Genomic DNA, 27,547 nt, shown 5'->3' on the forward strand with positions numbered 1-27,547 from the left:
ACAGAAAAACCATGACTTCTCCTGGGTATAATTATTTCAGCATTATTTCAGACACTTTACCTACGTTGTCTTATACATACTATTCTATAAATATTTATGCATTTAAAAAATCTAAATGTTAAGATCATTGGAGTTACTTTCAGAAGTGTTGTAGGAATTCAAGCCGGGTATAGCAACACACGCCTGAAGTTCCAGCTACTCAAGAGATTGAGCCCAGGATTCAAGGCCAGCTGGGCAACATAGCGAGACCCCATCTCTAAAAATAATAGTGATAATATTAATAATGCCAGGTGCAGTGGCTCATGCCTGTAATCTCAGCACATTGGGAGGCCGAGATGGGCAGATTATTTGAGGTCAGGGGTTTGAGACCAGCCTGGCCAACGTGGTAAAACCCCATCTCTACTAAAAATACAAAAAATTAGCCAGGTGTGGTGGTGCACACCTGTAATCTCAGCTACTGGGGAGGCTGAGGCGGGAGAATCGCTTGAACCCAGGAGGTGGAGGTTGCAGTGAATGAAGATCATGCCACTGCACTGCAGCCTTGGGTGACAGAGCGAGACTCCACCTCAAAAAAAAAAAAAAAAATTTCCATACAAATGAAGATTAAGTGCCAAAACTTAATTTTAACTCTTTGTTTCTTCTCTTATGTTAGACATTTCTACTTTTTTTCTTTTTTCTTTTTTTTTTTTTTTTTGTTTTGCAGACAGAGTCTCATGCTGTCACCCAGGCTGGAGTGAAGAGTCGTGGTCTTGGCTCACTGTAACCTCTGGCCCTTAGGTTCAAGCGGTTCTCGTGCCTCAGCCTTCCAAGTAGCTGGGACTACAGGCGTGTGCCACCATGCCTGGCTAATTTTTTGTATTTTAGTATTTTGTGTTTTTTGTATTTTAGAGATGGGGTTTCACCATGTTGCTCAGCCTGGTATCAAATTCCTGAGCTCAGGCAGTTCGCCCACCTTGGCCTCCCAAAATGCTAGGATTACAAATGTGAGCCACTGTGTGTGGCCCATGTTAGACCTTTCTAATCAGGATTCAATGGTACCTTAGAGTAACAGATAAAATGGTTAGTAAAACAATATTTATTTCTGAAGAAAACATTTGTTCTAAAGAAAAATAAACAATTATTTTTGGGGGCATGGAAATCCATATTGGTTAAAAGCCTGTGCTAGACTATTATGGTATAGGCCAGGTGTGCTGTCTTATGCCTGTAATCCCAGCACTTTGGGAGGCCAAGGAGGGCAGATCACCTGAGGTCAGGAGTTTGAGACCAGCCTGGCCAACATGGTGAAACCCCATCTCTACTAAAAATACAAAAAATTAGCCAGGCATGGTGGCGGGTGCCTATAATCCCAGCTACTCCGGAGGCTGAGACAGGAGAATTGCTTAAACCTGGGAGGCGGAGGTTGCAGTGAGCTGAGGTTGCACCATTGCACTTCAGCCTGGGCAACAATAGTGAAACTCTGTCTCTCCCCCGCGCCCCCCTAAAAAAAAGACTATTATGGTATAAATCAAATTTCCAGTTTTAATTATGTACTCCTCTATTTGAATTTTCTTTCAGTTACCTGTTCTAGCCTAGCCACATTTTGTTACTGCTACCTGTCAGAAACAAATACCTTTTTTTGTTTGTTTTCTATTTTTATTTTTTGCCAGGCATCAGATGATGGCAAAACAAATACCTTTTTAAAGGTTAAGCAGTTTTTTGAAAGTGTAGGATCAAACCAGAAAGGTAATTTTTTTTTTTTTTTGAGACAGAATCTCACTGTGTCACTCAGGCTGGAGTGCAGTAGTGCGATCTCGGCTCACTGTAACGTCTGCCTCCTGTGTTTGAGCAGTTCTCCTGCCTCAGCCTCCCAAGTAGCTGGGACTACAGGTGTGCGCCACCAAGCCCAGCTAATTTTTGTATTTTTAGTAGAGACGGTGTTTCACCATGTTGGCCAGGATGGTCTTGATCTCTTGACCTCGTGATCTGCCTGCCTTGGCCTCCCTGAATGCTAGGATTACAGGCATGAGCCACCGTGCCCAGCCCCATAAGGGTCACTTTTAAAAAGACGATTGCCTATGGTTCCTCTGTGAAAATAGTCCACTTGAACTTGTTTGATGTAATTTGGACACATTTGGCAGAAATTACACACTCATTTTTGGCTTTGTTTAGTTTTAACTTTTTTTTTTTTTTAGACGGAGTTTTGCTCTTGTTGCCCAGGCTGGAGTACAATGGCACAATCTTGGCTCACCGCAACCTCTGCCCCGCTGAGTTCAAGCGATTCTCTTGCCTCAGCCTCCCAAGTAGCTGGGATTACAGGCATGGGCCACCATGCCTGGCTAATTTTGTATTTTTAGTAGAGAGAGGGTTTCTCCATGTTGGTCAGGCTGGTCTTGAACTCCCAACCTCAGTTGATCCTCCCGCCTTGGCCTCCCAAAGTACCAGATTACAGATGTGAGCCACTGCACCTGGCCATTTTTTTTGAAGGCAGGGTCTCTCTGTCCTAGACTGGAGTGCAGTGGCATGATTATGGCTCACTGCAGCCTTGACTTCAGTCTCATGTGATCCTTCCACCTCAGCCTCCCAAGTAGCAGGTACTGTAGGTACTGTCACCAGTATTATAGGCATCAAGCCAGACACCACCATGTCCAGCTAATTTTTGTAATTTTTGTAGAGACAGGATCTCACATGTTGCCCAGGCTGGTCTGAAACTTCTGGGCTCAAGCAGTCTGCCCACCTTGGCCTCCCAAAGTGCTGGGATTATAGGTGTGAGCCACTGTGCCCGACCCTAGTTTTAACTCTTTAAAAAATACTTTTATCTTGGGATAGGAATTCAGTCCGTAATTGGCTCAGTTTTAACCATCCGTAACCTAGCCAAGGGCCAGAAATTAAACAGACTTCTCCGCAGCCAAATTAAATGTCTCAAGCATTAAAGTTTGTTATCTTGGCTTACTGAAGAAACATTTAAGGGCAAAGTGCTTATTTACCCTTATTTTATTTTTATTTTTTTGGAGACAGTCTCACTCTGTTGCTCAGGCTGGAGTGCAGTGGCACATCTCGGCTCATTGCAACTCCCGCCTCCCGGGTTCTAGTGATTGTCTTGCCTCAGGCTCCTGAGTAGCTGGAGTTACAGGTGCCTTCCACAATGCCTGGCTAATTTTTTTATTTTTGGTAAAGACAAGGTTTTGTCTTTTTGGCCAGGCTGGTCTTGAAGTCCTGACTTCAGGTGATCCACCTGCCTCGGCCTCCCAAAGTGCTGGGATTACAGGCGTGAGCCACTGCGCCTGGCCAGGTCTTTTTTAAGATAACAATTTCTAGTGGGTTTTTTTTTTTTTTTTAAATAATAGAAGAATATTTTCATAACAGAGTCAAATGTTGAAGCAAAAACCACAGTGTCAGGATTGAAGATCTGTAAATTAAAGTCAGAAATATAAGATGTTGGCCATATACCTACAGAAGCACATAACTGTGTAACAAAGTTAGTAAGGCATCACTTGGCTGATGTAGCAAACATCATAACACAGGTAGAGCATTCCTAGTCTGAAAATCTGAAATCTGAAATGCTTCAAAATCTGAAACTTTTTGCGTGCTGAGATGACGTCACAAGTTACTTTGAACATACTACTATTTCACTGTATTTTTTTCCTTTTTTTTTGAGACGGAGTTTTGCTCTTATTGCCCAGGCTGGAGTGCAATGGCGCTATCTCGGCTCACTGCAACCTCCGCCTCCTGGGTTCAAGCGATTCTCCTGCCTCAGCCGCCCAAGTAGCTGGGATTACAGGAATGCGCCATCACGCCTGGCTGATTTTGTATTTTTAGTGGAGACGGGGTTTCTCCATGTTGGTCAGGATGGTCTTGATCTCCTGACCTTGTGTTCCACCCGCCTTGGCCTCCCAAGTTGCTGGGATTACTGGCGTGAGCCACTGTGCCTGGCCCAAAGTAACCAATTCTGTAAACCCATCCGGCCGGACACGGTGGCTCATGCCTGTAATCCCAGCACCTTGGGAGGCCGAGGTGGGCGGATCACCTGAGGTCAGAAGTTCAGACCAGCCTGGCAACCCAGAGAAACCCCGTCTCTACTAAAAATACAGAAAATTAGTCTGGCCGGCAGATGCCTGTAATCTCAGCTACTGGGGAGGCTGAGTTAGGAGAATCGGTCGAACCCTGGAGGCAGACGTTGCAGTGAGCGGAGATCGCACCACTGCACTCCAACCTGGGCAACAAGAGCGAAACTCCGTCTCAAAAAAATAAAAAAATAAATAAGTAAAAACCCATTTACCCTCACAGGCTTGTGAGACTGGTTGGAAGAAGTGCTGCTAGGCAGGGCCTGTGTGTTTGGAAAAAAAATCACTCAGGGTGTTTGTGATTATAACTGTCTCACCCTTCCCTCTAATTCAGAAACCATTGCTTAAGAGTGGAAAAAAAACCCGTGAACTATCTGTCTTCTGCTCTCACACCAAAAACAATCAGTCCGCTGCTTTTGTAGTTCATGAGCATGGTGATTGGGTGTTCATGCAGGTGTGTGAGATATGCCACCCTTGAACCTTGTTACAACACTGGCACATTCTCAGACCTGAAAAAAAAAACCACACATAACACAGAAGACTTCTGTGACCAAATATGTGGGGGAGGGCAGGTGCGGTGGCTCATGCCTATAATCCCAGCGCTTTGGGAGGCTGAGGCAGGTGGATTGCTTGAACCCAGGAGTTTGAAACCAGCCTGAGCAACATGATGAAACCCTGTCTCTACAAAAAATACAAAAATTAGCTGAGCATGATGGCATGTGCCTATAGTCCCAACTACTTGGAAGGCTGAGACAGGAGGATTGCTTGAGCCCTGAAGTTCGAGGTTGCAGTGAGCCCTGAAGGTCAAGGTTGCAGTGAGCTGGGATCGTGTCACCTGCACTCCAACCCAGGCAACAGAGTGAGACCCTATCTTAAAAAGCAAACAACTAAAAAATATGGGAGTGGTTTTCCCTACCAGCAAGCAATCAGTTCTGCATCAGGCACCAGCTAGGTGTCATCTAACTTAATACTGACACTGTCTACTTGGAGATAGTGTCAGATCCCACAGTTTGAGGGCTCAGTTCCCAAGACTGCCGACAACACTTATGCCAATCTCAAGCCTCAGGTTATTTTACCTGTGCTTCTGACCAACCTGCCATATATATATGTACATATATATGTATATGTGTGTGTGTATATAATATAGATACCATAATTTTTTTTCTTTATGAGATGAAGGTCTTGCTGTGTTGCCCAGGCTGATCTTGAATTCCTGGGTGCAAGCTGTCTTCCTGCCTCAGCCTCCGAATCACTGGGATTACAGTCATGTGCCACCTTGCCCAGCTACTGTCTTTTATTTTTGATGAATCCTCTGTGTCCAGTACAGTCTCCAACTGGCTATAAACTGGGGCAACCCCCTCCTCAGGTTCAGTTGATTTGCTGAGTGGTTCGCAGAACCTGGGGAAACACTTATGTTTACTGTTACAAAGGATGCAGATGAAAAGATGCGTAAAGCAAGGTATGGGGGTAGTGGTGCAGAGCTTCCATGCCCTCCCTGTACATGTCACCCTGCAGGAACCTCCATGTGTTCAGCTATCTGGAAGATCTCTCAACCTTGTTCTTTTGAGTTTTTATGGAGGCATCACTACGTAGGTATGAAACCATTGGTCATTGGTGATCAACTTCACCTTCAGCCCCTTTCCCCTCCTGGAGGTTGTGTGGGGTGGGCTGAAAGTCCTAACCCTCTAATTATGCTTTTGGTCTTTCCAATGACCAGCTCCCATCCTTAAGCTACGTAGGGACTGCCAGCCATGAATCTACCCATTAACATACAAAAAGACATCTCTCTGGAGATTCTAAGGATTTTAGGAATTATATGTTAGGAAACTGGGTCAGAGACCAAATATGAATTTCACAATATCACACTGTTACATTCTTGTATAATCTTGCATTTTATTTTTTTTACCTGTTGATCTGTCCATGTTGATATACATATGCATCTAATTCTTTCCTTTTAACTGCTATATTCCATCGATGACATGAATATACCACTATCCATTCTTCATTACCACATTATATATTACAAATGTTGTTGCAGTAACATTCGGTGCATGTGTAAGATCTTCTCAAAGTATATATTTTAGAAATAGGATGCCAGGTTTTAGGATATGTATTTGTAAAATTAACTAGATATGGTAACATTGCTTGTCAAAGGAGTGCAGTGATTTATATTCCTATCAGTAGTATAAAAGACTTATTTTCTTGTATCTTTGCCAAAACTTGGCACTATCAGACTTTTTGGTTTCTGTTGCCTGTCTGATGTGGTTGAAACCACTTCTTTCTTTCTTTCTTTTTTTTTTGTTTTTTTTTTTTGAGACAGAGTCTCGCTCTGTCACCCAGGCTGGAGTGCAGTGGAGCAATCTTGGCTCACTGCAACCTCCGCCTCCTGGGTTCAAGCAGTTCTGCTGCCTCAGCCTCCCAAGTAGTTGGGATTACAAGTGCATGCCTCCTCCATGTCTGGCTAATTTTTGTGTTTTCAGTAGAGTCAGGGTTTTACCATGTTGACCAGGCTGGTCTCGAGCTCCTAACCTCAAGTGATCCACCCACCTCAGCCTCCCAAAGTTCTGGGATTACAGGTGTGAAACCACTTTATATATATATATATATATATATATATATATATATATATATATATCACCATATATATATATCACTATATATGTCACTATATATATTTTTATATCTATATCACTATATATATCTCTATATATCACTATATATATCACTATATATATCACTATATATATATATATACACACACATTTTTTTCTTTTTTTGGAGACGGAGTCTCACTCTGTCGCCCAGGCTGGAGTGCAGTGGCACGATCTTGGCTCACTGCAGCCTCCACCTCCCAGATTCAAGTGATTCGTCTGCCTCAGCCTCCCGAGTAGCTGGAACTACAGGTGCGCACCACCATGCCTGGCTAATTTTTGTATTTTCAGTAGAGAAGGGGTTTCATCATTTCTCGGCCTTTGGCTAAGATCAAGTGAGATGGGATTTCACCATGTTGGTCAGGCTGGTCTTGAACTCCTGACCTCATGATCCGCCCCTTCGGTCTCCCAAAGTGTTGGGATTACAGGCGTGAGCCACCGTGCCTGGCTGCCACTTTTTTTTTTTTTTTTTTTTTTAAAGACGGAGTCTCACTCTGTCCCCCAGGCTGGAGTGCAATGGTGAGTTCTCGGCTCACTGCAAGCTCCATCTCCTGGGTTCCTGCCATTCTCCTGCCTCAGCCTCCTGGTAGCTGGGACTACAGGTGCACACCACCACGCCCAGCTAATTTTTTATGTATTTTTAGTAGAGACGGGGTTTCACCGTGTTAGCCAGGATGGTCTCGATCTCCTGACCTCGTGATCCATGCGCCTCGGCCTCCCAAAGTGCTGGGATTACAGGTGTCAGCCACCGCGCCCAGCCTGGCCACCACTTCTTATTTTAATTTGCTTTTGTCAGATCACTAGTGTGTTTGAGCATGTTTTACATTTACTGGTGATTCTACTTCTCTGTGAATTGCCTATTCAGTTTCATTCATTGATAACTGGCAACAAACTATGTCTGGAAGTACATAGCTATATATTTTTAATGGTTTTATAGTATTCCATTATAGGATCATCACTTAGGTGAAAAGGATCATTACTTGGGGAATCCAGAGTTTAAAAGAGACTTAAGAGATATATTATCCAAATGTAATGTATGAACCTTGTTTGGATCGTGAGTGTAAAAACATTTATGAGACAACCTGGAAAACTGGATATTCCTTATTATATCATTAGGGGTTGGGAAATGGTGCTATTTCAATCCAGTTATTCCTTCAACATTTATCAGCTAAATTTTCTTGTAAAGGAAACTTCCCCTCATCAACTGTTTGGTTACCGTACGGTATAGTTTGTATATAAGAAAGACAAAAAGTGCTGGATTCGTCAGTTCATACTTTAATAATTTCCAAGTGCTCTTTCCTGTTTTGTTTCCCTCCTCACTACTTTTAAAAATAGCATAGTATTCTGGTTTCATGGGAGCAATGACTTTTCTTTGGTCTCTGAGTGTATTAATTATAGTTTTCATTTGTTTCCTGCTTTGTCTGTTTCGTCAGAGTCCCATTTTTATTTCTTATAGTTTTGGTTTCTCTCTTTCAGGCTAGAACTTAAAGTGCCTTATCATTCTTAATTATCCTTTATGTTTTAAAAGTGAGACAGTAAAAAAGGAGGGTTGGAAGCTTTGTGTGCCTGGATACAGTTTACTGCCTCTTGGCAACCCAGATTTCAATATCCCATGGTCCTTTTGTAGAGACACTTGAGTTTTTCCAGAGAAGGATAGTCTCTTTGAGGGGTGGCTGGTGGAGTGGTAGGTAAGCCTAGATATTTACATTATTGCAACCTGGGTGAAGGCAGGAAGGAGGCCCTATTACTGTTTAGTACGTAGACTTTAGACCTTCATGTAATTCCACTTGTCATTTGGCACCTGCCTGGCTGTGCCTAAAATGTTCCTAGTCTAAAATTTCTGGTTGAGTTTATTCAGAAAACAAACCTCTTATTTCCCATGTGGGTGAGCAAGGAAGGCCACCTGGCCAGTCTGGTGTGGGGACTGTCTACCTACTAGGGATATTACTAACTAGTGATTTTAGACTTCCACTCAACCCTCCTGTTTTCAGTCCCACCATCACACACCACACCAGTTTTCTATACATACTTTCCATAGTATGGATCTATTATAATTTTCTTTTCTTTTTTTTTTTTTGAGACAGAGTCTTGCTCTGTCGCCCAGGCTGGAGTGCAGTGGTGCAATCTCGGCTCACTATGAGCTCTGTCTCTCGGGTTCACGCCATTCTCCTGCCTCAGCCTCCCGAGTAGCAGGGACTACAGGCACCCGCCACCATGCCTGGCTAATTTTTTTGTATTTTTTTAGTAGAGACGGGGTTTCACCGTGTTAGCCAGGACGGTCTCGATCTCCTGACTTTGTGATCCACCTGCCTCGGCCTCCCAAAGTGCCGGGAGTACAGGTGTGAGCCACCGTGCCCGGTCAGATCTATTATAATTTTCTTATCTACTGTCTGTTGATAGACATTTATCTTCCAATTGTGAACTGTTACAAATAGCCCTTCAATGAATGTCTTTGTACATGCCCCTTTCTGCATATTTGCTTTTTAATGGCAGGACAAACTTTTTTCATGTTAAACACCACTGATACTTTTATTCCAATAATTTATTTTTGTTTTTTTAAAAAGAGGGTTTTGCTATTTTGCCTAGGCTTGTCTCGAACTCCTGAGCTCAAGCAATCTGTCCACCTCAGCCTCCCAAAGTGCTGGGATTACAAGCATGAGCCACTATGCCTGGCCAACTTTTTTTTTTTTTTTTTTACAGAAATATCTAAACATTGATGATTACCGAGAATAGTAGAATATATTTGAACTCCCATATACCCATCATTCAACTTCAGCAGTTACCAACAAAATGCCAATATTTTTTCTTTAGAAAAAAAAATTTTTTAAGAGACATTTGCTTGCTCTGTAGCCCGGGCAGGTGTGCAGTGGTGTGATCATAGCTCACTGCAGCTTAGAACTCCTGGGCTAAAGCAGTCCTTCCAGTTTAGCTTCCTGAGTAGCTAGAACTACAGGTGTCTGCCACCACGTCCAGCTAAATTTTTCTTTTTCTTTTTTTCTTTTTTCTTTTTTTTTTTTTTGTAGAGACAAGGGTCTCTCTATGTTCCCCAGGCTGTTCTCAAACTCTCGGCCTCAAGTGATCCTCCCACCTTGGCCTCCCAAAGCACTGAGATTACAGGCACGAGCCACTGTGCCTGGCCAAGCCAATTTTTCACCATAATATTAAGGCAGACCAAAGACTATATCATTGTATCTTTAGGAAGTAGGGCTGTTTAACAAATATAACCACAACACCATTAACATATCTAAAACTTATAAACAATTACTCTTTAATAATATTGAATACTTAATAAGTGTTCACATTTCCCTAATTGTCTCATAAATGTAGTTTTGTAGTTGGTTGTTTTCAATCAGTATCTAAACAAGAGAGTCTATACATTTATACTTGGTTCAATACGTCTCAAGTTTCTCTTTATATATGATGGTTCTTTTTTTCCCCACTTGACGTGTATTGTAGAATAAACCAAATCATTTGTGTTAAAAAATTTTCCACATTTTGGACTTGGAAGGGATTATATCCCTTGAGTGTTATTTAATATGGTCTTCAATCCTGTCTTATTTCTTAAAAGAAATTACATTTAAAAACAATTACATTTAACTAATTAATATAATATCTTGATGGACACTTAACAATAAGCCAGCCTTTTATTTGATACTATTTTTTAGACAAGTACTATAGTCAAAGTATTTAAATGGCTATTCTTTTTCTTTTCTCTTCTGCATCTTTACTCCAACAAGCAACAACCTCTAGGGATTTTTTTTTTAACTTTGGGAGCTTGTCTTTTCAAAGTATTCATTTGTTTTTCCCCAGAACAGTGGGGCGAAATAGTCCCTATAAGCCATCTGGATTTGAAAGCATTTTGTTTCATCGCAAAGCTTACTCTTTTTAGATCCTGACATAAGTCTGTATTGTCCACTGATTTTTTTTTTTTTAACGGTGTCTAGTTGCTCCCAGGAGAGTTGTCTGAAGTCACTTTAATGTTGTTACTGGCCTATTAGTTATTGAAAGGGAAGAGGGGTATTTAGTGAAGATGTGTTATTATACATGCTGAAAAAGCTCATTCACAGGCCCTTAATCCCCCAGCCCTTAAAAAAAAGTGTGTGTGTGTGAGAAAAACAGAAAAGGGGAAGAGTATGTGCGTTTTATACCAACATACCTGAGTGATCTGACAAATGCTTGTGGTGAGGGGGCTCGCTGGAATTTCCAGGGCTAATATGGTTTTATAATATGCAAAAAACAACAACAACAAAAACAAAAAAACAAACAAAAAAAACCCCTGCCCCTCTCCTGCCACGATTTTGCTGTTGGCCTAACCGTATCGTGATTATTCTAAGGTTTGCCAAGCGTAGTAGAGGGTGACCAACTTTATAAAGTCATGCCACTGGCAAGCAATTAAATCACATTAAATCAGTAATGAATATCCTAGACTTTTTATGAGCATTCATTTCCTTTTTTTTTTTTTTTGTATACAGGGTCTTGATCCGTCGCCCAGGCTGGAGTGCAGTGGCTCACTCTCAGCTCACTGCAACCTCTGCCTCCTGGGCTTGGTGATCCCCTCCCACCTCAGCCTCTGAGTAGCTGGGACTACAGGTGCACACCACTACACTACTATTTTTCGTGGAGACAGGGTTTCGTGGAGACAGAGTCATGTTGCCCAGGCTGATGTCGAACTCCTGAGCTTGAGTGATCAGCCCTCCTTGGCCTCCCAAAGTGCTGGGATTATACAAGCGTGAGCCACCATGCCTGGCCTGTGCTTTTTCTTGTTCACATATGTAATTTCATTGTGGTTACATTATATGCAGACTTGAACTATGTGATTTTTAAAAGTTTCATTTCATATTCAGAGTTTGAAATGTTACCTTCTCATTTCAGAAAGTCTTCAGAAATCATGTTGTATGCAAGCCTGACTGAGCTGTAAACCAATGTTGTGCTGTTATCCTATGTTGGTATTACCTAGGCAGTAACAGAAATATCAGCAATCTCTTATCAGCCTTAACCTCAATTAGATGACTGTTGAATTATGAAAGATCTTTTGTAAATCGATCTTTTTTATAAAATGTAATTACCCATGATTAAGACCTTTCATCTTCTGTTAAATTTCAATCAGTAGAACATAGGGCTCTCTAGTAACTTACTACATTTCCCAGTACCTTGGAATATTTAAAACAATGGGGGCTCCAGTTGTGTTTTGAAAAGATGGATGGATGAATGTAATCTTTTTTTTGAGATGGAGTCTTGCTCTGTTGCCCAGGCTGGACTCGGCTCACTGCAACCTCCGCCTCCCAGGTTCAAGCAATTCTCCTGTCTCAGCCTCCCCAGTAGCTGAGATTACAGGCACCTGCCACCACGCCTGGCTAATTTTTGTATTTTTAGTAGAGATGGGGTTTCGCCATGTTGGCCAGGCTGGTCTTGAACTCCTGACCTCATGATCTGCCCGCCTCAGCCTCCCAAAAGTGCTGGGATTACAGGCATGAGCCACCCCGCCTGGCCAAGTGGAATCTTACTTGTCTTTTTACTCGCTTTGTGAATCAGAGAGATTCTTAACTTATTCTTTGGTTTATAGTTTACCTTTACGTCGACTCAAAATTTAATGGTGAATTGTAGTTACCTGGGCATGCCATGATTTTTAGACCTTTGCATGTGCTGTGACCTCTGCCTGTAATGTCTTTATCTCAGTAAAGGTTTTAGGCAAACCATTCCTTTTAGAGTAAGCTAAAATGACTTCTCTCTTTTTAAAAAAATAGTATATATGGCCGGGCACGGTGGCTCACGCCTGTAATCCAGCACTTTGGGAGGCTAAGGCAGGTGGATCACCTGAGGTCAGGAGTTCAAGACCAGCCTGGCCAACATGGTGAAACCTTGTCTCTACTAAAAGTACAAAAAATTAGCTGGGCATGGTGGTGGGCGCCTGTAATCCCACCCACTCGGGAGGCTGAGGCAGGGAGAATTGCTTGAATCTGGTAGGCAGAGGTTGCAGGGAGCCAAGATCATGCCACTGCACTCCAGCCTGGGTCACAGAGCGAGACTCCATATCAAAAAAAAAAAGTGTGTATATATATATATAATAAAGCGTATATATATACATATAATAAGTAGATATACACATATAATTATATATATATAATTTTATTTCAATATTTTTTGGGGAACAGATAGTTTTTGGTTACATGGATAAATTCTTTAGTGGTGATTTCCGAGATTTCGGTGTACCTGTCGACTTCTTTTTTTTGTTTTTTTGAGAGAGAGTTTCACTCTTGTTGCCCAGGCTGGAGTGCAATGGCACAATCTCAGCTCACTGCAACCTCTACCTCTTGGGTTCAAGTGATTCTCCTGCCTCAGCCTTCCAAGTAGCTGAGATTACAGGCGCCCACCACCAGGCCCAGCTAATTTTTGTATTTTTAGTAGAGACAGGGCTTCACTATGTTGGCTAGGCTGGTCTCGAACTTCTGACCTCAGGTGGTCCACCTGCCTCGGCCTCCCAAAGTGCTGAGATTATAGGCATGAGCCACTGTGCCTGGCCCAACTTCTATTTTTTGTGTGTGTGTGTGTGTTTTTTGTTTTGTTTTTGAGACAGAATCTCCCTCTGTTGCTCAGGCTGGAGTGCAGTGGTCCGATCGTGCTCACCGCAGCCTCTGCCTACCAGGTTCAAGCGATTCTCCTGCCTCAGCCTCCCGAGTAGCTGGGACTACAGGCGGGTGCCACCTCACCTGGCTAATTTTAGTATTTTTAGTAGATGAGGGGTTGTACCGTGTTGGCCAGAGTGGTCTCCATCTCTTGACCACATGACCCACACGCCTCGGCCTCCCAAAGTGCTGGGATTACAGGTGTGAGCAACTGTGCCCACCTCCCATTTTTTTTTTTTTCGAGACGGAGTCTCACTCTGTCACCCAGGCTGGAGTGCAGTGGCACGATCTCGGCTCACTGCAAGCTCCGCTGACCAGGTTCATGCCATTCTCCTACCTCAGCCTCCTGAATAGCTGGGACTACAGGCACCCGCCACCACGTCCGGCTAATTTTTTTTGTATTTTTAGTAGAGACAAGGTTTCACCGTGTTAGCCAGGATGGTCTCGATCTCCTGACCTCGTGATCTGCCCACCTTGGCCTCCCAAAGTACTGAGATTACAGGCGTGAGCAACTGTGCCCAGCCCCGACTTCCCTTTTTTAAAGGAGATTTAGTCACTTCTTCCTCTCTGCTTTCATTATAGCACTTAGCGTGTTACACTGTAAATGTTTATGATACGTCTTTGATGGCTCTCATACAGTGAGTACTCCTATTGGATGGGTGGGCAAAGAGTTTTAGTTTTATATTTAACATGTTATTTTATCTAAGAATAAATCTTATGAATGACATTACCTAGTTTGTAGTAAATATCGTCATGCTGCCTAACTGCCTAACATTTGGAGAATAGGCATTGTGAATAGGTGTGTGGCTTAACTATTACAACAGCTTTTTCCTAGTCTCTTAACTATGACAAGTTTTTCTTTGACTACAAAGTGACGGACTGGGATGTTTCCTATTTTTATGTTATCTCAGTTAGTGTGTTAAGTGGAAATTATAGAAGTAGAAGGCAGACATGTTTCTTTGAAGTAAATCAAGAAGACTTTAAAAAGAGGATGAGGGCCAGGCGTGGTCGCTCATGCCTGTAATCCCAGCACTTTGGGAGGCTTAGGCAGGAGGATCGCTTGAGCTCAGGAATTCGAGACCAGGCTGGGCAACATGGTGAGACCTTGTCTCTACTAAAAATAAGAAATAAAAAAAATTTAGCTGGGTATAGTGGCACATGCCTGTAGTCCCAGCTACTCAGAAGGCTGAGGTGGGAGGATCACTTGAGCCCAGGAAGTCGAGGCTGCAGTGAGCTGTGATTGTTCCACTTCACTTCCAGCCTAGATGGCAGAACAACACCTTGTCTCTAAAAAATAAGTAAATGAAAATTAAAAATTAAATTAAACAGTAAAGGTCAGCCATGCTTGTACTATACAAACCTAGTAATGAGGTTCAGCAGAACTCATGTGCTACCAGCCCAACTAAGATCTCTGAACATAGAAGGGAAGCAGAAAGCCCTGAGAACTTTCTTTTTAGTGTAACCCATGCCACTCATTGCCTAAGTATTTTGTTGATAGTATGAAAAGGTTAGGTATAGAGAGAAAGAAGCTATTCTCATTACTTCCCTTATGCTATACTTCCAGCCTTCATCCAGGAAAAAAGAGGACTCTTACTAGGACCATGAATCCAAACCTTTTTCTGCCAAGAGCTGTATTTTGGCATCTGTTTGAATTTCATGACACCGTCTCTGTTTCTATTCCCATTTTCTCATTCATAAATTCTTATATCAGTGTTTCCCACTTTCACATGATTGCTAATTGCTATATAGAGCTATGCCATTTCTGAAGTATTTTTGTAATTATGAGTGTTCTGCTTTCTGAGCTATTCTACCCTACAGCAACTTCTGTTCATGAGGTTACCTATATTATCAGGGATATTTCTCAAAACAATGGCCCAAAACTAGACTATTTGATGGATGTTTTTCTTGGATAGCAATTTAGAAACTTCCAGTCACTTGTTACTTTTTCTTGATTCTTGATTATTCTTTGAAAGTTAGTATTACATTTATCCTACTCAGCTTTCAGTGCCCTGTGTGAGCTATTAGGGATGTCTTATCAGAACTGAGGAACATTTATTTTTGTTGCATATTAGTGACTAGCATTTTATTTTTTATTTTATTATTTTATTTATTTTTTGAGACAGAGTTTCACTCTGTCACCCAGGCTGGAGTGCAGTGGCGCCATCTTGGCTCACTGCAACTTCTGCCACCTGGGTTCAAGCAATTTTCCTACCTCAGCCTCCCAAGTAGCTGGGATTACACACACCTGCCGCCACGCCCAGCTAACTTGTATTTTTAGTAGAGACTGAGTTTCACTATCTTGGCCAGGCTAGTCTTGAACTCCTGACCACCCACCTTGGCCTCCCAAAGTGCTGGGATTATAGGCATGAGCCTGTAATTTTTGGAGACAGAGTCTTGCTCCATCACCCAGGCAGGAGTGAAGTGGTGGGATGTCGGCTCATTGCAGCCTCCACCTCCTGAGTTCAAGCGATTCTTGTGCCTCAGCCTCCTGAGTAGCTATGACTACAGGTGCATGCCACCATGCCTGGCTAATTTTTTTTTTTTAATCGTGTTTTCAGTAGAGATGGGGTCTCACCATGTTGCTCAGGCTGGTCTCAGACTCCTAAGCTCTGGCAGTCTGCCCACCTCGGCCTCCCAAAGTGCTAGGATTACAGGAATGAGCCACTGCACATGGCTGTGATTAGCATTTTAAATGAGGATGGCAGCTGTACGTTTCAAAACCAAGACTTAATACACATTTAAAATTGGGATTTTCGGCCGGGTGTGGTGGCTCACACCTGTAATCCCAGCACTTTGGGAGGCCGAGGCAGGCAGATCACCTGAGGTCAGGAGTTTGAGACCAGCCCAGCCAACATACTGAAACCCTGTCTCTACCAAAAATACAAAAATTAGCTGAGTGTGGTGACTCATGCCTGTAATTACAGCTACTCCAGAGGCTGAAGCACGAGAGGCTGAAGCTTGAACTCAGAGGCTGAAGCTACTCCAGAGGCTCCACCAAGAGGTGGAGGTTGCAGTGAGCTGAGATTGCACCACTGCACTCCAGCATGGGCGACAGAGTGAGACTCTCTGTCTCAAAAAAAAAAAAAAAAAAAAAAAAGATGGGATTTCCAAGAGGATAAAAAATTATTTTTACAAAATCGATATCAACAATGTTTATAAATGGGGAAAAATCCTCCTTGATTTCTTTTAGAACTTGAAGATGCACTGATAAATGTATATAGCTTTGAGTTTTACATATTTATCTTTCTGGGTATAAGATCTGTTTTCACAATATACTCAAAAGAGCTTATGATTCCAAGAAGTTTAAGATCTGCTTAGAACAAGAAAGGAGAAAATGTGCACATGTTTGTGAAAGACAACATTCCATTTTGTAATCTCTAAGTTTATCTGTTTTAATTTGTTTGAAGGAAATAACTCAAAGTATGTATTTGCTTTGGAATATTTTTATTACTGCTCGTACTTTCCTGTGAAAGGAAACTAAAGAAACGAGATTTCTCTTTGGAGATAATAGCCTTGCCACTCCAAGACCTGTCACATCACTTAAAAAAAAATCTCTTTTCTGTCTGCCATATTTATTTAAAGTGATATAGATAAAAAGCCTCAGTAGTCATAATAAAACGTGAAAAATTCTGAAGCTTGAATCATTCCAAAAAGGTAGGTCTTTTTGGAATTGTCGTATTCTGTGGTATCCATCTTCTGAAGCTGAACTTGGTCGCTAAGCAACAAAGCAGATGTGAAACTGTGTGTCCCTTATTAGGTGTCTCCTATTAGGCAGAAAGGAGTTGTAAATAAGCAAAATAGTGGTAAAAATTTTTGGTAGCAGTTTAGTAGCACAGCATCTTCATAATGCTGTATGTTTTTTAAAATAGCATTTTATCCATAGCACAAAAGGTGCCTAAGATAAGAATTTCTGGGCTGGATGCGGTGGCTTATGCCTGTAATCCCAGCTCGGCTTCCCAAAGTGCTGGGTTCACCTGAGGTCAGGAGTTGGAGACCAGACTTGCCAACAAGGTGAAACCACATCTCTACTAAAAATACCAAAATTAGCCAGGCATGGTGGCTCATGCCTGTAATCCCAGCTACTCGGGAGGCTGAGACACGAGAATTGCTTGAACCTGGGATGCGGAGGCTGCAGTGAGCCAAGATCATGCCACTGCACTCCAGCCTGGGCAACAGAGCCAGACTCTGTCTCAAAAAGTAAATAAATAAATAAATAAAAAGCAAAATAGTGGTAAAATTTTTTGTTAGCAGTTTGATAGCACAGCATCTTAAGTGTTACTTGGTAAACATAATGCTGTATGTTCTTTAAAACAGCATTTTATCCGTAACACAAGCGGTGCCTAATATAAGAATTTCTGGACTGGGTGCAGTGACTCATGCCTGTAATCCCAGCACTTTGGGAGGCCAAGACAGGCAGATCGCTTGAGGTCAGGAGTTCAAGACCATCCTGGCCAACGTGGTGAAACCCCATCTCTACTAAAAATACAAAAATATTAGCTGGGCATGGTAGCCCATGCCTGTAGTCCCAGCTACTCAGAGGCTGAGGCAGGAGTATTGCTTGAAGCCAGGAGATGGAGGTTGCAGTTAGCTGAGATGGCACCACTGCACTCCAGCCTGGGTGACAGAGCAAGACTCCATCTCCAAAAAAAAATTTTTTTTTGGTTACTTTCCCAGATATAGTAGTTAAGTTAGCCAAGGGAGCATCATTTTCAAAGCAGGCCAAAAAATAATTACGTTTTCCTATTAATTCTTAGTCTTTGCTTATATATCAAGGCAAAATGTTGAAATAACTTACTCAGACTTCATAGTTTCTGCTTTTCTATTTAATGTAACCTTATATCATCTGCTTGCATTCAGTTCTAGCCAATGAACACTTGGAAGGCAGGGCTAGTTGGATACTCATAATCATGTTCCCTGTGCCTGGTACGTAGTAAGTAGTCAGTAGATGTTTCTTGAATGAATGAATGATTTATTAGTTTGCCTCTTTTCCTATATTTACTATAACCTTTACTTTTCCTATATATGGTCATCTTGAATATTCGGAAAAATAAACAATGACTTGATTTCCCCAGAAGTCCCACAAATATGAAATGTTTTCATAGAAAAGTATAGCGTAGAGGTGCTAAACTTGGGGTTTGTGGAAGGAACTACAGTGTCTCTCAGCCCTCTGAAAAAAATAGGTGGCATTTGACATGGGCGGGGGCATTTTTTCTGGGGAAATATGGTTCATAGATGGATCAAATTTCCAACTTGGTCTTTGGACCCCCTAATGATTAAGAACCAATATTATAGAGTTTGTAGGTTTCAGGCTTCAAAGATCAGGAAAGTTAAACATGGTGGCTCACACATGTAGTTCCAGCTACTCTGGAGGCTGAGGCAGGAGGGTTGCTTGAGCCCAGGAGTCTGAGGCCAGCAGTTCAGCAGTTGTAGACCAGCCTGGCAACATAGTGAGACCTACATCTTAAATAAATAAATAAATAAATAAATAAATAAAAAAGAGTCTGGGTGTGGTGGCTCACGCTTGTAATCTCAGCACTTTGGGAGGCCGAGGTGGGTGGAACACTTGAGGTCAGGAGTTCGAGACTGGCCTGGCCAACATGGTGAAACCCCGTCTCTACTAAAAATATGCAAAAATTAGCCGGGTGCGGTGGCAGGCACCTGTAATCCCAGCTGTGTGGGAAGCTGAGGCAGGAGAATCACTTGAACTCGGGAGCCAGAGGTTACAGTGAGCTGAGATGGTACCAGCGCACTCCAGCCTGGGGGACACAGCAAAACTGAGTCTCAAAAAAGAAAAAGAAAAGAAAAGAAAAACCAACTCAAGCTTATGTAAAAAAGGAATTTATTGGATTTTGTAACTGAAAAGAACAAAAAACACTGGGAAAATTCTGGCTCCAGGAATCCTGGGTACAAATAGTATCTTTAATTAAAGTTTTTCTCCCCTTTGCTCTTTTTCTCTATATTGGCTTTAGTCTCAGGTCTGCTCTTCTCTATGCTGGAAAAAGATGTCAGTCTGCAGCCTAGGCCTGCTAGGTTTTTAGAGTTTAAGAACTGGCAGATGTCCCAGAGAGGACTCTGATCCAGTCTGGTTCAAGTCATGTGCCCACCCCTAGGGAGATGGAGTCATCACCAATCAAATTACATGGACTGAATATAATTAGCATGAAACTGGAGAGAGAAAGTTCCCCAAAGGAACGTAATGTGTGTAGACCAAAAAAAAAAAAAAACCCAGTGTCCTCTGCAGTGATTGAAAAGTTTGAGGACAGTTAAAATAGGTAATAGACTGACAATTTCACGTTAAAACTAGGATATATTGTAGTGATACCTAAGTTTTTTGTGAATTATACATTTTTCTATAAGGGTTTCAGTTTTTTTAACTTGGAAAATTTTCTTCATTTATTCATTTGTTTAACAAATATTTGAGAACCTGCTATGTGCTGCTATCATCATTCTTTGTACTGGGTATACAGCAGTGAACAAAACAAAAATCCCTGACTTCATGGAACCCACATTCTAGTGAGGACAGACAAGTAATAAGTAACATTAATTACTAAAATAGCACGTTGAATGAGGTTAAGTACTCTAAAGAAAGTAAACAGGGAGGAGAGATAGGGAGTAGGTATCACAGTTTTTTTTTGTTTTTGTTTTTGTTTTTTGAGACAGTCTTGCTCTGTTGCCCAGGCCAGAATGCACTGCTGTGGCACAATCTAGGCTCACTGCAACCTCCACCTCCTGGGTTCAAGCAATTCTCCTGCCTCAACCTCCCGAGTAGCTGGGATTACAGGCGTGCGCCACCATGCCTGGCTAATTTTTGTATTTTTAGTAGAGATGGGATTTCACCATGTTGGCCAGGCTGGTCTCAAACTCCTGACCTTAAGTGATCCACCTGTCTTGGCCTTCCAAAGTGCTAGGATTACAGGCGTGAGCCACCATGCCTGGCCTGGTATCACAGTTTTAAATAGGTTGGCCAAAGAAGGCTTCACCAAGAAGGTGAGGTTTGAACAAAGATGTGAAGGAAGTAGAGAGCAAGCTGTTTGGATATCTGGAAGAAGAGAATTCTAGGTAGTAGGAAGCAAGTGCTGAGGCTTGAAGTGTTTGAGGAACTGCATGGAGGCTTGAATCAGAGAATGGGAAGGAGAAGAGGGTAGGAAGAGAAGTAGGGGATGATGGCAAAGAAGTAAGAGAATGGTGGAAGCATGTTGTGTAGATCCTTAGAGGCTATGGTAAAGAATTTAAACCACTAGAGTGTTTTAAGCAGAGGAGTAAATTGTTTTTACTTTTTTTTTTTTTTTTTTTTTGAGACAGGGTTTTGCTCTTGTTGCCCAGGCTGGAGTGCAATGGTGTGATCTCAGCTCACCGCAACCTCCGCCTCCTGAGTTCAAGCAATTCTCCTGCCTCAGCCTCCCAAGTAGCTGGGATTACAGGCATGTGCCCCAGACCCAGCTAATTTTATATTTTTAGTAGAGACGGGGTTTCTCCATGTTGGTCAGGCTGGTCTTGAGCTCCTGACCTCAGGTGATCTGCTCTCCTCAGCCTCCCAAAGTGCTGGGATTACAGGCATGAGCCACTGCTCCTGGCCTACTTTTTTTTTGAGAGGGGGTCTTGTTCTGTCACCCAGGCTGGAGTTTAGTGGCACGATCTCAGCTTACTGTAACCTTCGTCTCCTGGGTTCAAGCGATTCTCCTGCCTCAGTCTCCTCAGTAACTGGGATTACAGGAGCCTGCCACCACGCCCAGCTAATTTTTGTATTTTTAGTAGAGACCAAATTTCACCATGTTGGCCAGGCTGGCTGACTTACTTTTTAAAGAATCCTCCTAGATCACCTAGAATATATTGTAGAGGATTAGGGTGGAAGTAAGGAGACTAATTAGGAGACTTTCACTGTTGCAGTAATCCAGGCATTAGATGATGGTGGCACACACCAGGATGGTGGTGGAAATGATGAAAAGCGGTCAGATCTGAAGGTAGATTTGCTGATGGATTGGATATGTGAGGTACTAGAGAAACAGAAGAGTCAAAGCTGACTCCAGAGTTTTGGTCCTGAGCAACTGACCACAGTAATTTAATGAGCTAGAGAAGACCAGGAAAGGAGCAAGTTTTCACATGCTAAATTTAAGAATTTAAGATGCTTTTTTAAATTTTTTGAGCCTGTAGCCCAGGCTGGAGTGCAGTGGTGCGATCTTGGCTCACTGCAACTTCCACCTCCCGGGTCCCGGTTCAAGCAACTCTCCTGCCTTAGCCTCCCGAGTGGCTGGGATTACAGGAACGTGCCACCATGCCCAGATAATTTTTGTAGTTTTAGTGGAGACAGGGTTTCAGCATGTTGGCCAGGTTGGTCTTGAACTCCTGACCACGTGATCTGCTCTCCTCAGCCTCCCAAAGTGCTAGGATTACAGGCGTGAGCCACCACACCCAGCCTTAAGATGCTTTTTAGACATCCAATTGAAGTTTTCTAGTAGGCAGTTGGACATACAAATCTGGAATTCAGGTCTGGGCTAGAGATAGAAATTCAGAAGTTGTCAGCATATGGTTTGTACTTAAAGCCATGAAACTGGATGTGATCACTAGGGAATAAGTGTAAACAAGGAAGAGAAGATGTGTCCAAGGACGGAGCATGCCAATGTTAAGAAGTTGGGGAGAAAAGGAGGTACTACCAAAGAAGACCAAGAACGAGCAGCAAACAAGAAAACATCCTGGTAGCCAAATTAAAAAAAAAAAAATTTTTTTAAGGAGAGAGGATCACTTGTCAGATGTTGCTGGTATAACAATCAAGAAGAAGACTGAGATTTAATGATTGCACTTAGTGTTACTATCCTTGATGAGAACAGGTTTGGTAAGTTAGATTTGAGTGGTGGAGTTATTCCTAGAACATGTCCTTTTCTTAGGAATTTAAACTCCATGGTTCAGGTGAATCTATGACTATTAATCACACAACCACTTAACAAATATTTATTGATTATTCCATCATTCTTTTGTTCTCTATTGTACATGTTATAGATTTTTAAATTGTCTGGAAGTCAAGATGCATATGCAAGTATACAAAAGGGTTTATATATTTGTAGTAAGATATGTATATCATATGGAATGCCTATAATATGAAGTGGAAACATCTTAATTATTTTGTTATTTTTTTCTTCTATATTTGGGAGTTTTTTAAAACTTAATTTTTATAGAAAAACTAAAAATCAACCCAAGGTCATAATTCTGAGATCTAAGTAGTTAATACCTAATTGTGATTATTGATTCCAAGAAATACAGGAGTTGAAAATGTAAAGTTTAATTTCTCTGATTAAATTTATATTGTTCTTCTTTATTAGAAATTCATTGAATTTGAAGACTCTCAAGAACAGGAAAAAAAGGACTTACAGACCCGAGTGGAATCTTTAGAATCTCAAACAAGACAACTTGAGCTGAAAGCGAAAAACTATGCTGACCAGAGTAAGTAAAACCTTTCTTCTCATAAGTACACTAAAGACTGGGCTTGGCCAGACGTGGTGGCTCACGCCTGTAATCCCAGCACTTTGGGAGGCCGAGGTAGGAGGATCACTTGAGTTCAGGAGTTCAAGACCAGCCTGGTCAACATGGTGAAACCTCGTCTCTACTAAAAATACAAAAATTAGCTGGGCATGGTTATGCATGCCTGTAATCCCAGCTACTTAGGAGGCTGAGGCACGAGAACCATTTGAATCTGGGAGGCGGAGGCTGCAGTGAGCCAAGATGGTGCCACTGCACCCCAGCTTGAGCAACAGAATGAAACTGTGTCCCCCCACCCCCCAGAAAAAAAAAAAAAAGAATTGCCTGTAATGGTGCAATGACTCATCCTGAAATTCGACTAAGGTTCTAAATACAAACTTGGAATTGTCATCCCAGACTCAAGAGTGAGACCTAGGACCTAGGGTTAGTTCTTTTTTATTCACATTTTTACATGGTACCCATGTGTGCAGAGGTGACTAAACCAGATATATCCATCAGACTCACTTCAATTTAGATCTCAGCCTTTGTTTGTAGTTTGCATTATGCTGTAACCATTATGCAAGTGTGTGTGTGTGGATCATTTCCGCTAATTTTGATGAAGTACACAAAGCTCCACTTTTTCTGTTTTGCTTTGAAATGTAAAAATCTAAGATAAACTTACAGCTTTGAAGTATGTATTTAAAAATTACCTAAGCATGTAATTAGATACTAGAGAAAAAAAAGTACTGAATCCTCTTTTTTGCTCCTTTTTTTAATGGAAAAATGGGGCCATTTGGGGGAATAGAACTTCATTTTTCAGAATCATTTTATTTTTAATATAATTTCATATTTTCTTGGTTTTTAAAATTATTGTTTCCAACCTCAAGGATGATTTTCCCCTTTGGCTAATAAAAACAGACCTAATTAAGTCAAAATTAGAAAAAAAAAAAAAAAAGGTGAGAAACTTTATGGCCTATTTTCATGTCTGATATAGGTAGGCAGACAATTCTCTGCTTTTCTCCCAGCATTGTAAACTTTCAGAATCCTAGGGAGCAAAGGATGGCCAGGCAGCTACTCTATCTACATTACTCATTAAGGCTACATAGTGACACCAGCTATAAAGGTACAACCATTCATGATGGAATGCCTTCGCCAGCAGTCTTGGGGCGTGTGTGAGAACTGACTGTTCTCTCTAGTACTCTGGAAAGACAGAATAGAGCTAAATTAAAACCACTGGAAATCTGGAGTTCAAGCATTCTAGAATTCAAGAACTCAAGTGGCTATTAAGCAGATGTCCTAGAAGAAGGCCAATGGATGTTTGGTAACAGAAGCCAACCTGAGCAAGAGAAAATGAGCCATGTGTCATGCTTTGTGTTTTTAGGCTTGTGGATACCCAGAGTTGTTGGATACTTTTGTTACCATTGAATACATCGAGTGACTTCTATGATTTCTACCATAGAAATTTGAGGTTTGCTGGGTGTGGTGGTTCACGGCTGTAATCCCAACACTTTGGGAGGTGAAGGTGGGAGGATTGCTTGAGCCTTGGAGTTTGAGACCAGCCTGAGCAAGATAGCAAGATCCTGTCTTTATAATAAAAAAATTAAGAAAACGAGGCCTGGCGCGGTGATTCACACTTGTAATCCCAGCACTTTGGGAGGCTGCTGAGGCGTGCAGATTGCTTGAGCTCAGGGGTTCGAGACCAGCCTGGGCAACATGGTGAAACCCCGTCTCTATCAAAAATACAAAAATTAGCTGGGTATGATGGTGCGCACCCGTAGTCCCAGCTATTTGGGAGGCTGAGGTGGGAGGATCGCTTGAGCTTGGGAGGTGGAGGTTGCAGTGAGCTGAGATTGCACCACTACACTCCAGGCTGGGTAAGAGAGTGAGACCCTGTCTCAAAAGAATAAAAAAATTTGAAGTCTTAGAGGACTGCATGATGGACTCCACAGGGCATCCACTAATAGATATAGTACTGGGGTCACATTACTATGAATACCATTCATCTGGAGAAATGGTCTTGTGGCAATTGCAAGCTTTTGGTACATTTCAAGAGTTGAGCCTTTTCTGTTCAAGAAAGAAAATTTAACTATTGGAGGTAATATTTAAATCCTAATTTGATTTTACTTTTTTTTAAATAGAGACAAGGCTAGGCACGGTGGCTCACGCCTGTAATCCCAGCACTTTGGGAGGTCGGGGCGGGTGAATCACCTGAGGTCAGGAGTTTGAGACCAGCCTGACCAACATGGAGAACCCCATCTCTACTGAAAATACAAAATTAGCCAGGCATGGTGGCACTTGCCTGTAATCCCAGCTCCTCGGGAGGCTGAGGCAGGAGAATCACTTGACCCCGGGAGGCGGAGGTTGCAGTGAGCCGAGATCAAACCATTGCACTCGGCCTGGGCAACAAGAGTGAAACTGTCTCAAAGAAATAGCTAGCTAGCTAGATAGATAGGTGATAGATAGATAGATAGATAGATAGATAGATAGATAGATGATTAGATAGATAGATAGATAGATAGATAGATAAGGTAGATAGATAGAGACAAGATCTCATTATGTTGCCCAGGCTGGTCTCGCACTTCTGGGCTTCAAATTGCTGGGATTTCAGACATGAGCCACTATGCCTAGCATGAAGGGATTATATAATCTTTTAGAACCAAACACTAAAGACACAGTTGACAGACTCAGCCTACCTTTCATTGTTTTATGTATTTTCTTGTTGATATCTGCAGGGTACCAAGTTTTCTTTCTGTCTTTATTTTTTTGAGACAGAGTCTTGTTCTATCTCCCAGGCTGGAGTGCAGTGGCGTGACCTCGGCTCACTGCAACCTCCTGGGGTCAAGTGATTCTCCTGCCTCAGCCTCCCAAGTAGCTGGGACTACAGGCATGCACCACCATGCCTGGCTAATTTTTGCATTTTTAGTAGAGGTGGAGTTTCACCTTGTTGGCCAGGCTTGTCTTGAGCTCCCAACCTCAGGTGATCTGCCTGCCTCGGCCTCCCAAAGTACTGGGATTACAGGTGTGAGCCACCACGCCCAGCCTGGGTACCAAGTTTTCAATAAGAAATTATTATTTATTGAAACCGGATCTCACTCTAACGTGTGCAGTGGCAGGATCCCTGTTCACTGCGACTTATGCTTCCTGGGCTCAATCGATCTTCTAGCCTCAGCCTCCTGAGTAGCTGAGACTACAGTCACAAGCCACCATACCTGGCTAATTTTTGTATTTTTTGTAGAGACAGGGTTTCGCCATGTTGCCCAGGCTGGTCTTGAACTCCTGAGCTCAAAGCAGTCCGCCCACCTCAGCCTCCCAAAGTGCTGGCATTACAGTCATGAGCCACCTTGCCCAGCCTGAAAAAAAATTTTTTTTTCTTTTTTCTTTTCCTTTTTTTTTGAGATGGAGTCTTGCTCTGTCGCCCAGGCTGGAGTGCAGTGGCGCGATCTCGGCTCACTGCAACCTCCGCCTCCTGGATTCAAGTGATTCTCCTGCCTCAGCCTTCCTAGTAGCTGGGATTATGGGTGCCTGCCATCACCCCCGGCTAATTTTTTGTATTTTTAGTAGAGACAGGGCTTCACTGTGTTAGCCAGGATGGTCTCAATCTCCTGACCTCGTGATCCACCTGCCTCGGCCTCCTAAAGTGCTGGATCTTTTTCTTTTTTTCTCAGAGACCGAGTCTGGCTCTGTGTCCCAGGCTGGAGTACAGTGACACCATCATAGCTCACTGCATCCTTGAACTCCCAGGCTCAAGTGATCCTCCCACCTTAGCCTCCCAAATAGCTGGAACTACAGGCATGAGCCACCATGCCTGGCTAATTTTAAAATTTTTTGTAGAGATGGGGTCTTGTTATGTTGTTCAAGCTGGTCTCGAACTCCTGGTCTCAAGTGATCCTTGCACCTTGGCCCCCCAAATGCTGGGATTACAGGTGTAAGCCACTGTGCTCGACCAGAATTCCTTTTTTGACTTGGAAAGGAATTCCTTGTCTAAAATCCTTTTGTGCATTAAGTAATTGGCTTCTGTGATTAGAGGAAGAATTACCTTATACTTGAAATTGCATTTTTGATATCAAAGTACCTTTAAAATGTCTCACACTCAAAAAAGAAGCAGAAGATACTGCTTCTTTTTTTCACAAAAGTATCTTAAGTGGAATGAATTACTAATTATTTCACATACATTAGCCCTTTTATTACTAAATTTAAAAAATCTGTTTCCTGTTCCTTTCTAGTAAATGTAAACAAAATATAGTGGTTTCTTTTCTTCTTCTTCTTTTTTTTTTTTTTTTTTTTTTTTTGAGATGGAGTATGGCTCTGTTGCCCAGGCTGGAGTGCAATGGCGTGATACTGGCTCACTGCAACCTCCGCCTCCCAGGTTCAAGCGATTTTCCTGCCTCAGCCTCCTGAGTAGCTGGGATTACAGGCACCCGTCATTATGCCTGGCTAATTTTTGTATATTTGGAGAGACGGGGTTTCGCTATGTTGGCCAGGCTGGTCTTGAACTCCTGACCTCAGTTGATCACCTGCCTCGGCCTCCCAAAGTGCTGGGATTACAGGCATGAACCACTGTGCCCGGCCTAGTGGTTTCTTAATTAAGGGAAGTGATCAGTTTAGGGGACTATTTGAGTATGTCAATTTTTTTTTCATTGTCCCAGATTTGTTATCCAGTCCAGAGAGTCATACATTTTTTGGAATTGTCATATTCTGTGGTATCCATCTTCTCATTCCTCTCTCCAAAAGCATTAATTATGTTTTCCATTTTAATTCAAAGACTTTATAAAAATGAGATCAT

At 42.2% G+C, this 27,547-nt stretch overlaps 1 protein-coding gene and 1 non-coding gene across 8 annotated transcripts in view; both read left to right on the top strand.

Annotated features, from left to right (window-relative positions):
- The window catches only part of SPAG9 (sperm associated antigen 9), a 153,725-nt gene that overhangs the window by 17,617 nt on the left and 108,561 nt on the right, over positions 1-27,547 (top strand). For all 7 annotated transcript variants that reach the window (XM_024234703.3, XM_024234705.3, XM_063718135.1 and 4 more), the window contains exon 2: positions 22,629-22,749. In XM_024234703.3, coding sequence (XP_024090471.2) covers positions 22,629-22,749 — 121 coding nt within the window. The remainder of the gene's footprint in view (positions 1-22,628; positions 22,750-27,547) is intronic.
- LOC112129820 (small nucleolar RNA U13) lies at positions 4,451-4,555 on the top strand. Its single transcript, XR_002912172.1, has one exon. It is a non-coding gene; the product is annotated as a small nucleolar RNA U13 (small nucleolar RNA).

This window comes from Pongo abelii, chromosome 19 (assembly GCF_028885655.2).
Source record: "Pongo abelii isolate AG06213 chromosome 19, NHGRI_mPonAbe1-v2.0_pri, whole genome shotgun sequence".
Lineage (NCBI taxonomy): Eukaryota > Metazoa > Chordata > Mammalia > Primates > Hominidae > Pongo > Pongo abelii.